General features: G+C 36.3%; 1 protein-coding gene across 1 annotated transcript in view; it reads right to left on the minus strand.

Annotated features, from left to right (window-relative positions):
• Nucleotides 1-14,667, minus strand: part of LOC131160902 (cation/H(+) antiporter 20-like) — a 52,754-nt gene extending 38,087 nt beyond the window's left edge. The window contains exons 1-2 of the mRNA XM_058116777.1: nucleotides 14,479-14,667; nucleotides 13,331-14,341 (exon numbers count right to left, since the gene is read on the minus strand). Of these exons, the coding sequence (XP_057972760.1) occupies nucleotides 13,331-14,341; nucleotides 14,479-14,667 (1,200 nt within the window). The remainder of the gene's footprint in view (nucleotides 1-13,330; nucleotides 14,342-14,478) is intronic.
• Between the last annotated feature and the right edge of the window lie 260 nt (nucleotides 14,668-14,927).

A 14,927-nucleotide genomic window follows, 5' to 3' on the forward strand; every position in this document is an offset into this window, starting at 1 on the left:
GTCGGTGAATGACTGAAGGCCACTTGTTGCCGAACGCTTTGGTCTCATCGATGAGAAAATATCGAGACCATAAAAATTTCAAAAAACCCCATCATCAACGAATCCCCTATTCTCGTTGATGAGCGACTGAAGGACATTCATCGACTAGTATAGACATTCGTTGATGAATTCGTGGCGCAGAACAACACTTCAGCGTAGAAACAGACAGAAAATTTTTAATTAAATGATCGAATGGTTGAAAATTGATCAAAGGGCAAGAATACTTATATATACCAACTCTAAACCCTAGGTTAACATTTTAGCACAACTTTGGAACAACTTTTGCACACCTTTTGCTAAGCTTTGCCTGTGTTCAACGTATTCACATCAAGTTTTGGCATTCGTCAAGAACACCTTCAAGATCCACATGCTTATACTCATATCATCTTACAAAAAACTAGTTTGATCTTGAGGTTTGATTAAGTTTTTTGTTTAGCAATCAATCTTAGCTTTATAAGTTCATATACTCTATTATTCTTTCATATAAAATATTTATTGGGAGCGAGAACTTGAACTTCACATATATACTTATTTGAAAAATCTTTTGTAATATTCAAAGACATATTTTTATTCAAAAGATTTAATATAATTTTTGCAAAAGGAATTTGAGAACAAGAGATTCAATCTTTGTGATATTCAAAGTTATATTTTGATTTAAAGATTTTATATCTTATTATTTTTGCAAAAATTATTTGAAAGCAAACCCTAGTATTTTCAACGCTCATATCTTTAAGAAATTATTGTTGGGAAATATTGAATAAGCATTAGATCTTTGAAGCACTTGATACATATCTATCTTTTTCATACAAAGGTCATTATTTTTTATACATCATTGGAAAAAGTCACATCTTGTATATAAGCTTCATATTATACCTTGTGAGAATGCTTAAAACTGATTGTACTCATTAGCTTATTGAGAAGTGTCCGAGTGTTCAAAAAATTTATTATTCATTATTTGTATTAACGTTTCGATCTATGAATCTTGAGGAGGAAGTTACGCCTATTGTAAGCAGCGAGTTGTAAAGAGGAAGTTGTGCCTCTTGTAAGTAGCAGATTATAATGGGAAGCTTTGTCCCAAGTTAAGGAGCAGTATAGTGGAATCCTTGGGTAGTTACCCAAGGCGAGGACATAGGCTGGGTTGGCTGAACCTCGTAAAAATTGTGTTTGCATCTCTCTTCCCTTAACTCTTTTAATTTCCACTTGCACTTAATTGTTTGTTTGTTGTGTATGTTAAGTAATCGGGTAATATTGTTTGCATGATATAATCACACATAAAATTAATAAGTTGAGAATTACTGAACTGCTTGTCATCTAGTTTGTGCGTGTATGGTTGTAGGTTTTTTCAAAATTAGAATCTAAAGATTAAGATTTTTAAAATACCTAATTCACCCCCCTCTTGGGATTACACATAAATTCACACTATCTGTTGTTGACTAGCATCCTGGTTAGCTTTAAGGAGGCTAACAAAGAAGAAAAATGGAGAAAAAACGATGGATAGTGAGATTCAATCCATCGAGAAGAACAAGAGTTGGGAGCTGGAAAATCTCCCAAAGGGCTGCAAGACTATTGGTGTGAAATGGGTCTACAAGACCAAGAAGAACGCTCAAGGAGAATTCCAGAGATACAAAACAAGACTTGTCGCCAAGGGATACATGCATAAAGAAGGAATTGATTATGGAGAAATCTTTGCTCCAGTTGCCAGTCTTGACACTACCAGATTACTAATTTCACTTTGTGCGTAAAATGGATGGAAGATTTATCAGCTGGATATGAAATTAGCATTTCTGAACGATTTTTTGGAAGAAGAGATCTATATCAATCAGTCACTTGGATATGTGAAGAATGGCAAAGAAGATAGAGTCTACAAGCTGAAAAAAGCACTTTATGGCGTGAAGTAGGCACCTCGTGCATTAAATATTAGGATTGATGACTATTTCCAAAAGAATGGATTTGAGAAGTGTTTCTACGAGCATACGCTATACATGAAGATGGAGATAGATGGAAGCATACTGATTGCCTACCTATATGTTGATGATTTGATCTTCACCAGCAATAATCTAGAGATGTTTGTCATTTTCAAGAAAAGCATGGTCAAAGAATTTGAAATGACGGATATTGGCCAAATGACTCATTTCCTTGGCATAAAAGTCGTGCAAAACGAGAAGGGAATCTTCATCTCCCAGAGCCACCATGAAAAAGAAATATTAAAAAGGTTTGGGATGGAGTTGGACTTGTCAGCAGGTACATGGAGACTCCTGACCAGTCCCATCTAAATGCAGTATAGAGGATACTCCACTATATCAAGGGTACCATCACTGATGGTATGTTATATTCATCAAGAGGTGATTGCAAACTTATTGGCTATTCAGATAGTGATTTGGGAAGGGATCTTGATGAAAGAAAAAGTACAACTGGATTCACATTCTTCATGGGAGATACAACGTTTTCATGGTCATCAAAGAAGCAACCCATTGTAATGCTGTCATCATATGAAGCTGAGTATGTTCTACCAGCTTAGCTGCTTGTCATAGTATATGGACCAGGAATGTACTAAAGTATCTAGAATTTCTCCAAGATGACCCCCTAGAAGTCTACATCGACAACTGATCAGCGATTACACTTGCGAAGAATCCAGTCTTCTATGAAAGAAGCAAACATATTGATACTCGATATCATTTTATCAGGGAGCATGTCAAGAAGAAAGAAGTGGAACTGATATCTTATAAAACGTATGATCATATTGGTTATATTTTCAAAAAGCCACTCAAGCATGATATTTTTACAAGAATGAAGACCATGCTTGGAATGATAAAGTCAGGAGAGTCAAGTTTAAGGGGGGATGTTGAATATTAAACTTGATGGGGTTGTGAACGTCACTCGAAGACCCCAGTAGTGCTCATTGGTGGTGAAGGCCGGTTTTTCCAGCAATGTAGCAGATTCCATTCTCTGGGAGAGTTTGATGAGATGAAGAAAAAGTCAAAGAAGCAAGTATGGGAAATGGACACATTTCCTACGGAGAAGAAAATTTATAGCCATCACCTCCGAAAATCACGCCGGCCAATCCTCAACGTTTACCATTTTTTCTCCTATAAATTGGTGTTCATTTTTTTGTGTAGTATGTGGTGGAGAAGAGGGAGAGTAACTAGTGAGAGAAGAAGAAATTCTGTATTTTGAGAGTTCTTTGTATTTTTTAGATTATTATTGAAATCAAATAGTGTTTGTGTGCAATTGAGTGTTTCCTCACTGAGTTTCAATCATAACCAGTGATTGAGCGAGTCCCCTCCACCCATCAATATTGTGGTTGTATAGGTTGCACAATATTTACTCTCTCTTGTGTGTGTGTGTGTGTGTGTGTGTTTTTTTTTTTTACATTTTCCTTTAAGTGCTTTTTAGAACTTAAAAAATATTTAAAAAATAAAAGAAAAATATTGAAGAATGCGTCATTATAAAATTGTAAAGAAAATAAAATATATAGCAAATTATTGAAGGTGACTTTAATTTTACCCATGAGTAACATATAAATTTTTTCTCAATTTTTAATCATATTTAAGTAGATTTTATTTGTAATAGTATTCATTATAGAAAGAAAATAAAATGAAAAAAAGATTTTTCCCCTTTCTTCAAATGAACCCTTGAACCAAATAAAGCCTTATCGAACTTAAGTAAAATGCACTTTGTCTCTAACTATTATCATGCGCCTTCTATTTTGCCATTTTTCTTGCCTACCAAGCATGATGTTAAACAACTCATGCTCCTGCTACTACAAGCTTCTCTCTTTGTTCCTCGCTTCATGATACTTTTCCCGGTGCATGCGTTCCACTCGAAATATGAGCCACAAACCCAACACAAACACACTAAAAACATGTTCTACTATTCTTAACATGTAAATTTAACATATGAAAGTAGAATAATCATTAAGAATATACTATAAAATTCAAGATACACAAACATATACTTCAGCATACCAAAATCGACAAAATGAATGGAAATGAATGAAGTAAAAGGTGGTTAGACGTTGACTTTTTAGAAGAGTAAACCTCTGTAGATCAAGTGGAAGACCCCTCATTTCTAATCATAGCCTATTGTTTATGGTGTGACTCTTATGCTTGGGGTTTCATAAACAAAGGAAGGAAGAAAAGCATAAGAGTGCAACACAACAGGGACTCATCGATGAGTGTCCTGTGCTCGTCAATGAGTAGATCCTGAGAGTAAGGAAAATTTAGAGTTTCTAAGATACCAAAAGTAGAATAAGGGACTCGTCATCAAGTGGCTGTACTAGTCGACGAGTGGCCTTCTTTGGCTCACTGACAAGTGCCCTGCTCTTGTCGACGAGTGCGCCTGGGCTGCGAGAAAATATATGAATTTTGAATTGGAACATTGGGATAGTTGGGAATTTGGAGGGAAAATTCTAAAAGAGTCTTATTTACGTTCTTTTGGGCATGTATTGATAGAAAAGATAGATCATTGTGAAGTGTATTGTGTACTTTAACATTTCTTAGTGAAATTATTGTGCCTATTGCTTCTGTGGATGTAGGCTTTGCCGAACCACGTTAATTCTCATGTTGATTCTTGTTGTTTCTAATTTACTGGTTGTGTTGTTTTACTTATTCCGCTGTGCATCCTTTATTCGATCATTATTACAGCAAATTGGTATCAGAGCAATTGTTGTCATGACATTGAGATCATCTTTTGCAAGATTTGACATTGCCAAATTCGATGGAACTGAAAGTTTTGGTTTATAGCAAAGGAGAGTTAAGGACATACTTGTGCAACAAGAAATGGGAAAGACTTTACTTGGCGTCCAACCAGATGGAATGGATGAGGCAACATGGGGAGAATTGCAAGTAAAGGTCGCTTCTATAATACGCTTGTGTTTCCTGACGAAGTGCTCTATCGTGTGATGGAGGAGGATTCTTGAGTGGTTATATGGTGAAATTTAGAAAGATGATACATGTCCAAATCACCCAAGTATAAACCTTTTCTTAACCAGTGTTTTTATTGGCTTAAGATGGTTGAAGGATCAAACTTAGATAAACATATAAATGTCTTTAATCAAATTATAAGTGACTTGATGAGAGTCGATGTTAAGCTTAATGAAGATTATAAGGCTTTGATGTTGCTAAACTCTTTGCCATCGACTCATACGTATGAAAATCTAGTTACTACCTTTACGTGGGGAAAAAAGACTCTTGATCTAGAAGAGGTAACAAGTGCTTTATAGAATTTTAATCGAAGGCTGAAAATATGTGATGGAGGAGAAGGATTTGTGGTGAAAGGAATCAATGAGTGTGGCAAAGAAAAGTTTAAAAGTGGGTCAAGTCAAAAATCACGTACTCAATCCAAGAATAAAAAGGAAATTTGGTGTTATAAGTGCGGTAAAAAGGGGCATGTCAAATTGGAGTGTCCGAATTGGAAGAAAGGGAATGCTAAAAAGCATGAGGGGATTTTGAAATTAGCGAATGTGGTTCAAAAAGGAGGTTCAGTTTGTAGTGATGGTGATGTTCTTTCAGTTTCATCGGGGTCGGATAGCCTAATAGACTCTTGGATACCTGACTCGGCATATTCTTACCATATGACTCTAAACAAGGAGTGGTTCAGCACTGACAGGTTAGTGAACTCAGGTTGAGTTCTTATGGGTAATGATGTTTCTTGTAAGATCATTGGAATAGGAAATGTTAAGACAAAAATGTTTGATGGTGCTGTGAGAACCTTGAGCAATGTAAGACATATACCAGAGTTAAGGAAGAGTTTGATATTACTTGGCACCTTGGATTGTAATGGTTTCAATTACAAGTCTGAAGGTGGAGTTATGAAAGTATGGAAAGAAAATATGACGGTGATGAAAGGACAAAAGTTATATGGGAATATCTATACATTGCAGGGAACTACTGTTGTAGGTGGAGCTGCAACCATAGATATTGAATCTGATGAGACCGTCTTGTAGCATATGCATCTTGGACATATGGGGGGACATGGTATGAAGGAATTACACAAGAGGAAACTCTTGAAAGGTTTGAAATCATGTCAGTTGGACTTTTGCAAGATTTGTGTTCTTGGAAAACAAAATAGGGCAAGATTCAAACCAGCTATATACAAGACGAAAGGTATTCTTGATTATGTGCATTCCAATGTTTGGGGCCTGGTTAGAGTTGCATCAAAGGGTGGAAATGTGTATTATATGAGTTTTGTTGATGATTTCTCATGGAAATTCTGGGTATTCTTCATGTGGCACAAGTTTGATACGTTTGCTAGGTTTAAGATTTGGAAGGTTGAAGTGGAAAACTAGACGTGGAGGAGAATCAAATGCTTGAGGTCGAACAATGGAAAGAGTACGCTGATTCTTGATTTATGGAGTTTTTTAAGCACCAAGGAATTAAGAGACAATTTACCATTCGCCGGAAACCTTAGAAAATTGGTGAGGCAGAAAGGATGAACCGGACTCTGGTTGAAAGATCTTGGTGTCTCAAGCTTAATGTAGGGCTACCGAAGAACTTATGAGCCGAGGCAGTTAGTATGACTTGTTTTTTGATAAACTAATTACTAATGGCGTCATTGGAGGGTAAAGTAGTAGAAGAGGTATGGATGGGAAATGCAGTAGATTACTTCGAATTGAAAGTATTCAGGTGTCCAGCCTATGTCCACGTGTCTAGTGAGGATAGGTTTGAGCTTGACTCAAAGTCTCATCGTTGTATCTTTTTAGGATATTAGAAGGGTGTGAAGGGGTATAAGCTATGGGACCTGGTGGCAAACAAGGTGGTCATTAGTAGGGATGTAGTCTTTGATGAAAAGGCTTTGGTGAAACGTACTCAAGATTGTGATGAACATAAACAGGAGCCAGAAAGTTGGGGTAGTGATGAACATGTTGTGCAGGTCGAGTTGGAAGCTCAGGGCAATGGCAATGATCATGGTCCTTTGGTTGTAGGGAGCCCTAGCTCAGCAAACCAGCAAGTCGATGATATTCCTATACAGAGATCCAGACGCACTATCAGACCTCCACCAAGGTATGAATTTGTAGAGTTAGTGTCTTACGCTTTCCTTACTAGTTGCAACGATACAACTACATTTCAAGAGGCAGTGTGCGACCAGGAGAAACCACTTCATAAGAACCAAACTTAGGAATTGGTGGAGCTTTCATATGGGAAAAGACCGATAGGTTGCAAATGGGTATATAGGAAGAAGGAAACATTTTTAGAAAAGGAAGGAGAAAAATTCAAAGCAAAGTCAGTGGAAAAAAGGTACTCATAGAAGAAGGAGATAGACTATGATGAGATCTTTTCACCTGTGGTCTGACACACTTCGATCATAATAGTGTTAGATTTAGTAGTCCATTATGATCTTCATCTAGAAAAATGGATGTGAAGACAACGTTTCTTCACAGTGACTAGGAGGAATAGATCTATATGGTACAGCCAGAGGGATTCAGTGAACCAGGGAAAGAAAACTTAGTTTGCAAGTTGAAAAAATCCCTTTACGGGTTGAAACAATTTCCAAGGCAATGGTATAAAAGATTTGATTCCTACATGATCAAGATTGGCTATAAAAGGTGTGAGTATGACCGTTGCATATATGTGAACAAGTTTGATGATGGTTCTTTTATTTTCTTGTTATTGTATGTCGATGACATGTTGATAGCTGCAAAAGATTTAACTGAGGTGAATCAGTTAAAGGAACTGTTGCATAAGGAATTTGACATGAAGGATCTTGGTTTAGCTAAGAAAATACTTGGGATGGAGATTCGCTAGGGTAGAATTGCAGGGAGGTTATGGTTTTGTTAGGGCGGTTATGTATAGAAGGTGTTGGAGAGGTTTAGCTTGACTGATGCAAAATCGGTGTGTACACCTTCAGCGAGTCATTTTAAGTTGTCTACTACATATTGCCCAAGTACGGATGAGGATATCCGAAACACGTCAAAGGTCCTCTATGCTAGCGCTATAGGGAGTTTAATGTATGCCATGGTGTGTACGAGGCCAAATTTAGCACATGCTATTAGCGTGGTGAGTAAGTTTCTGTCTAATCCTGGAAGACAACATTGGGAAGCCATCAAATAGATATTCAGATGCTTATGACGTACATCGGGATATTGCATCATGTTCGACAAGTAATAGGGTTGTCCTTCAGTTATAGGGTTCGTTGATTCTAACTATGCAAGAGATATGGATGAAAGAAGTTCTACAACAGGTTATTTTTTACCCTTCTAGGAGACCTATATATTGGAGATCCATGGTTCAATCTCTAGTAGCATTGTTCACGACTGAAGCTGAGTATATAGTAGTTACCGAAGCTGCAAAGGAAGCCTTATGGCTTACCGGTTTAGTCAAAGATCTGGGATTACAACAAGATGGAGTTGTGTTGCGTTGTGACAGTCAGAGTGCTATTTACTTAGCGAAGTATAAGTTTACCACGCTAGAACCAAGCATATTGATGTGAGGTTCTGCCGGGTTCGGGAGTTGATTACTTCGGGTGAACTTGTATTGGAGAAGGTTCACACGTCTGAAAATGTATTGCATATTTTAGCAAAATCAGTGACTGGTGAAAAGTTCAATCATTGCTTGAACATACTCCATGTCTCCAATTGATAGAAGGGAGACAAACCCAACCGGACGTTTCAAGTTCAAGGTGGAGCAGTCAGATATGTTCTTTGAGTTCTCCTAAGGGGCGTATAATCGCTAAGGTGGAGATTGTTGTTTATGATGTCACTCTTATACTTGGGGTTTCATAAACAAAGGAAGGAAGAAAAGCATAAGGGTGCAACACAGTAGGGACTCGTTGACGAGTAGATCCCAAAAGTAAGAAAAATTTAGAGTTTCTGAGATACCGAGAGCAGAATAAGGGACTTGTCAATGAGTGGCCGTACTAGTCGACGAGTGGCCTTCTCTGGCTTGTCGACGAGTGTGCCTGGGCTGCGAGAAAATATTTGAATTTTGAATTAGAACGTTGGGGTAGTTGGGAATTCGAAGGGAAAATTTCGAGGGAGTCTTATTTATGTTCTTCTGGGCATGTATTGACAGAAGAGAGAGATCATTATGAAGTGTACTTTGACATATCTTAGTCAAATTATTGTGCCGATTGCTTCCGTGAATGTAGGCTTTATCGAACCATGTTAATTCTCATGTTGATTCTTATTGTTTCTCATTTACTAGTTGTGTTTCATTTGCTTGTTGTTGTTTTATTTATTCTGTTGTGCATCCTTTATTCGATCATTATTACAACATAGCCCCAAGGTCTCTTTTAAAAGAAGAGAAATGTGATGCCTCTCCTTTTTATTTTTCAAATGAAAAATTCCTAAAGGCCAAATAATTTGCCTTGAAACCCTCACCTTGCCCCCACTTAGACATTCCCTAAAGTTTCTCATAGGTGGTCCTTTGACCTTCAATGGAAGGGAGGGAAAGCCTTTTTTGAATTTGAATTTAAAAAATTACTACCTATAACCACCAATTATTAAATGCCAATGTCGATAATTGACATGTGGCATCAATAGGACATGTGGCTGATCCAAAATATCCAGCCAATTGCATGAATACAACTCAAATTTTGAAAAAGTGCAGGACCGATTGACCACTTGTGGGTGGCGCCAACACAAGTGATGGAGGGAAGGGTCGGTTGACCACCCTAAGAGGCCCGTCAACTACCTAGTGAAGAATTTATTGCTTTCTTTTTGTTTCCTTTGATCTTAATGTCTTCATTTGGGGTCAAATTTTATTAGGTAAAAAAATGACTATTGACAGTGTCCACACGAGTTGGTGCAAATAGGCAAAGGATCAATATTGCTATTTCTATAAGAATTATACTCATAACATGTTGGTCTTCCAAAACCCAAAGAATTCAATTAAGGAGGTCGCTTGATCGATGCCAGTTGCTTGAGAATTTGTTAAGTAGATTACCAGTAGAAGATTACCTTGAGTAAAAGATAAAGATCCTAGACAACTAGAACCTCATTGGGATCACTCATGTGATCACTAGATCAAGGCCCATTTGATATAATATTGCTTTAGTTTAGAAGGCAATAACGTTAACTAGGCATCTATGAGCAAGAGAATAAGAAGATGAAGAATATTGGTACCATTTCAACCTTCGCAACTTGCTTACTAATAAAAACTTCTTGGATATTGATTTAGAAAGAGTGTAGTTTCATATTTTAAATGATCATCCTTGTGATAACCAACTGTGGAGTGAGAAGGATCCTTGGGGACAACATTGGAGGCCTTGAAATTCTTAAGAAGATTTTTCCTAGGTGTCTTTTGTCTTCCTTCTCTATATCTTTATTGTCTACTTGTGCAGTTACCATAATTAATTTTTAAGACATAGCCAATAAGAATGTTGTGTTGGGATTTCAAAAATATAATAATAATAATAATAATAATATTAAAAGATGGTAACTTATCGTGATGCCATGTGGATGCATCATGATGCATTATGCTTGACAATTCATAAGCACATTATTATGCATGAAACAAACGGGACGATGCACAAAATATTACAAAATTGAAATTTTTAAAAGAGAAGATTATGGATAAGTTGTGGAATATTTTGTCTTAGTCTAGTGTTGGCCTTGTCTAAGCAACTATAATGAATGGTCGCCTTCGTACACATAATATATTACACATTTGAAACTATTAAAGGGGAAGATTATGGACAAGTTGTGGTATAAATTGTGCTTGTATGGTGCTGGCCTTGTCTAAGCAACTATAATGAGTTGTCACCTTCACTAAACTTGAAGGTCATCATCTCCTCCCTCAAACTTAGAAGTTGAAAACTCTCTCTCTCTCTCTCTCTCTCTCTCTCTATATATATATATATATATATATATATATATATATATTATATGTGTGTGTGCGTGTGTGGATAGTTGAGTTTTTAATAATTCCTTTTTTATATGTGTGTGTGCGTGTGTGGATAGTTGAGTTTTTAATAATTCCTTTTTTTTTTTTTTTAGTTTTACTTTAGTTTTTTTTTTTCTTTCCTTGAGTTCGAAACGTTGCTACTCATGAAAATGCAGGGTTTACATATTTCTACGAGGCATTGATTGGATCACGAATGTTGATAAAATGAAGAGAAAAAAAATAAAAAGAAAAATATTTTGTTATATGTTTTCTGTACATGAAATATTAATAAAAATAAAATTTTATTAGAAAATGATCGAGAATTTTAATAAAAATGTAAAAGTAATGACATGTAAAATAAAATTATTGTTCTTGAATTTATCATATATTTTAATCTTTTTTATTATTTTATATTTCAAATGGAACCTGAATAACTATCATGCAGACAAGATGCAATGCCTTTGTTATATATCTAGCATAACAGAGGTGACAACTAGTATTAGTTAGCTTACAAAAAATTCAGTTTGGGACAGGTTTTCAAATTAGAGAATATTTTTAGTGGTTAAGCATATTGGCTTTATTGTCTCAAAGTAGTGATATAGTATCACATATAGTTCTTAAAAAGATTTTATACTGAGGTCACAGATTTGATTCCTCCTTAAGGCATTATGTCAGTAAATTATCAGGGGTGCGCCAATAGACGGGCGACTTTCACCCCATTAAATTTGGTACCACACCATAGTCGCCAAAGTGACGCGATGATGACTGGAATCCCCGAATTATAAAAAAAATAAATAAATATAAGTGGTGCACACTGCTGATAATATTTTATTTAGTAAACTAATGCTTTTAAAAGTTTTCACTTTCTGATATCTATTCTGTAGTACCTTTTTTCTCTTTTGTATTTTTTTATTTTTTATATATCTTGTATGCTTAATTGAAAAAATAGTTATAATAATCTTTTTTCAGAAAAAAAAAAAAAATTATACATCCCATAACTTCTGCATAACTTTTTTGAATTTAAAATTATAGAACACCATAATAATAAAATAATTTAAAATTTTAAAATAAAAAATATTTCATAGCTTTTCATCCCCGGATAAAAAATAATAAATTTAGAGTCCGTGCCCATAATTAGTGTATATACATGTATGTGTGTGTGTGTAAATATGCATGTAAGTGTGTATATTTTTAAAGGGTAAAATCTAACAATATCTCTTGACCTTTTTAAATATGACACTCAATTCCTGAATTTTTTAAAATTATCAAAAAAATCTTCTTGAGATTTCAATTTATTGATAAAATGAACCTTCCGCTAGTTGATCATTAGTCAACCATTAAGTATATGTGAAAAAATAAATTTTACTTTTATTAAAATGAAAATTTAAAATGATATTAATTGTATGAGAAAATTGACTAGTATAATATCTTGAAAACTAAATAAATAAAATGGAGATCCAACCAACTCTAATTGAACGGCTTAGCTGGTTGAATCGCTTTTAGTTAACCAATTGACATCAATATGACAAAATAATTCTATTATTATCTTAAAAACTTTAATATATATATATATAATAAAAATTATTAATAAAACATAAAAGTTCCTAATAATTATAATGTTAAAAATGTTTATTAGATCTATTTTTCATAAAAAAATTTGATGACCCAAAACTTCATAAAACAAATAAAACATATTTTTATATTTTTAAATTTTTCGTAAACTATTAAACATAATGTTCAAAAAATATAATATAAAATTTTAATATTTATACTTCATAAATTAAAATTAGAAATTTAAATGTTAATTCTTTTATGTGTAAAATATGAATGTTAAATGAATAGCAAAAACCCAAATTAATATTAATTAGTTGGCTTCAATAGAGTCAATTCATTGAATTTTCTTTTTTCTAGTTTTGTCCAAATTTCTTTTTTTTTTTTTTAAATACATTATTCAATTAGACTAGTCAGCCTAAGAACCAGTTGTCCCATTCACTAACAAACTTAATTTCGAAAACATATTTTATTTAATTGAGTAATTTTTTTTCAACTTAATTTATTAAATTAATATCATTTTCTTATCTTAACATAATTAAATAAAAAAGATAAAGTTGTCATTTTATTAATGATAAAATTTAATTTTTCACATATACTTTAATAATTGATTAGGAGTAGAGTGTTATATTTGAAAAATTTTGACGCTATTGTTAGATTTTATCTATTTTTAAATAATAAAATTAATATAAAATTGGACATGTAAAATAAGGAATTGATGTGGGTATTTAGAAATATTTTTATGATACATTAATTGAAATTTCTTTCTAAAGAATAACAAAAATAATTGGAGATATAGAATCAAGTAGAAATTAATTCCAAAGTAGACAACTCTATATGCACGCAAGCCAATTCACAAAAAGCCAATAAAAAAAATTACGCAAATAATTAATCCGTTATATTTTATAAGCGTTACGTACCTTCTTCTCTTTGCCAATATTGAGAACGATGAGCTCCACCAACCCCTTTGTATTCATGAGCACACCCAGAGCCAGCGACTCCCTCGCCGGAACCATGCAAAGCGCAGCCGCGACGAAGGTCCCGAAGATTTTCCCGGCGCACGCGGTCGTTATAACCAGTGCCAGCAGCCCCCACGCCTCTACCCCACTTATTTTCCATAGGTCCGTCTTCAACCCACTCGCCGCAAAATACAGCGGCAGCAACAGCCCCGACACGAAGTCCTCTATCCTCCTAATCACTCTCCCTGCGAACTCCCCGCCCTTTGGAATCGTCAGCCCGAACACGAAAGCTCCGAATATCGCATGGATCCCGATCAGGTCCGTCGTGAAACCCGACAGCATCACCCCCGCCAGGGTCAGAAATATGTAGGCTTCGTCCACGAAGTCCTGGTCCGGCGGGCACTGCCGGGAGACCCAGTTCATCGCGGGTCGGATCAGAACCAGCATGAAAGCCACGAAGGCGACGCCCGAAATGAGGACCCAAATGGACGTCAGCGGGCTCTCACCGTTTCCGGCGAGGGCGACTGCCAGGGCGAGGAGGATCCAGGCGGCGAAGTCGTTAAAGGCAGCGGCAGCCATGGCGGTTTCGCCCACTTGGGTGGTTAGGAGCTTGAGTTCGGCGAGAATGCGGGCGAGGACGGGGAAGGCGGTGATGGAGAGGGAGACGCCCATGAACATGAGTGAGTGGGTAAACGGGACGTTGTCGGCACCGGGGACGGATTTGCGGAGGATGAAGGTGATTCCGATGGCGAGAATGAATGGGACAGAGATTCCAGCCAGGGCTATGTAAAAAGCGCGCCTGCCGCTCCTGCGAACGGAGCTGAGATCGAGCTCGAGGCCGACGAGGAAGAGGAAGAAGAGGAGGCCGACATTGGCTATGGATTCGAGGATGGGAGTGCTCCATGAGGGGAAAACTAGGTGCAGGAAGTCCTTGTTCCGACCCAAAGCTGACGGCCCAAGCAAAATTCCACCCTGAAACATGATTAACTAAATTATAATTAAGAGAGAGAGAGAGAGAGAGAGAGAGAGAGAGAGAGAGAGAGAGAGAGAGAGAGAGAGAGAGAGAGAGAGAGAGAAAGAGAGAGAGAGAGAGAGAGAGAGAGGCGTACGAGAATTTCTGCAATGACTTTGGGTTGGCGGAGGGGTTTGAGGAGGAAGGTGAGAAGACGGGTGAAGGAGAGGACTAGGGTGGTTTGGAGGAGGAGAAGGGGGAAGGCGTGAGTGAGTGGATTGTCGCCAGCCCAAGCTCCATCTGATGAGGCTTTCATCAGGGAGGTGGTGCTGTTGAATATTGCCATGGTTGATGGAATTCGATCAAGCAATTCAGAAAATACTGCTTCTTTGTTTATTAGCGCATGCAGTGCTTGTGTGTTCCGATTGGATTCTTGGGTATGTGTGTATATATATATATATATATATGAACGCAACTGGGGAGCACGGTTTTATAGTGGAGGGGGCACCTAGCTGCTCCTTATGCTGAATGTAGTTTAGGAAAATAATTACGACAAAAATACTAGCTTTTCATGAGATTTTTAGAAAGACAAAGAACCTTCCTTAA

The sequence above is a fragment of the Malania oleifera genome, chromosome 7, assembly GCF_029873635.1.
Source record: "Malania oleifera isolate guangnan ecotype guangnan chromosome 7, ASM2987363v1, whole genome shotgun sequence".
Lineage (NCBI taxonomy): Eukaryota > Viridiplantae > Streptophyta > Magnoliopsida > Santalales > Ximeniaceae > Malania > Malania oleifera.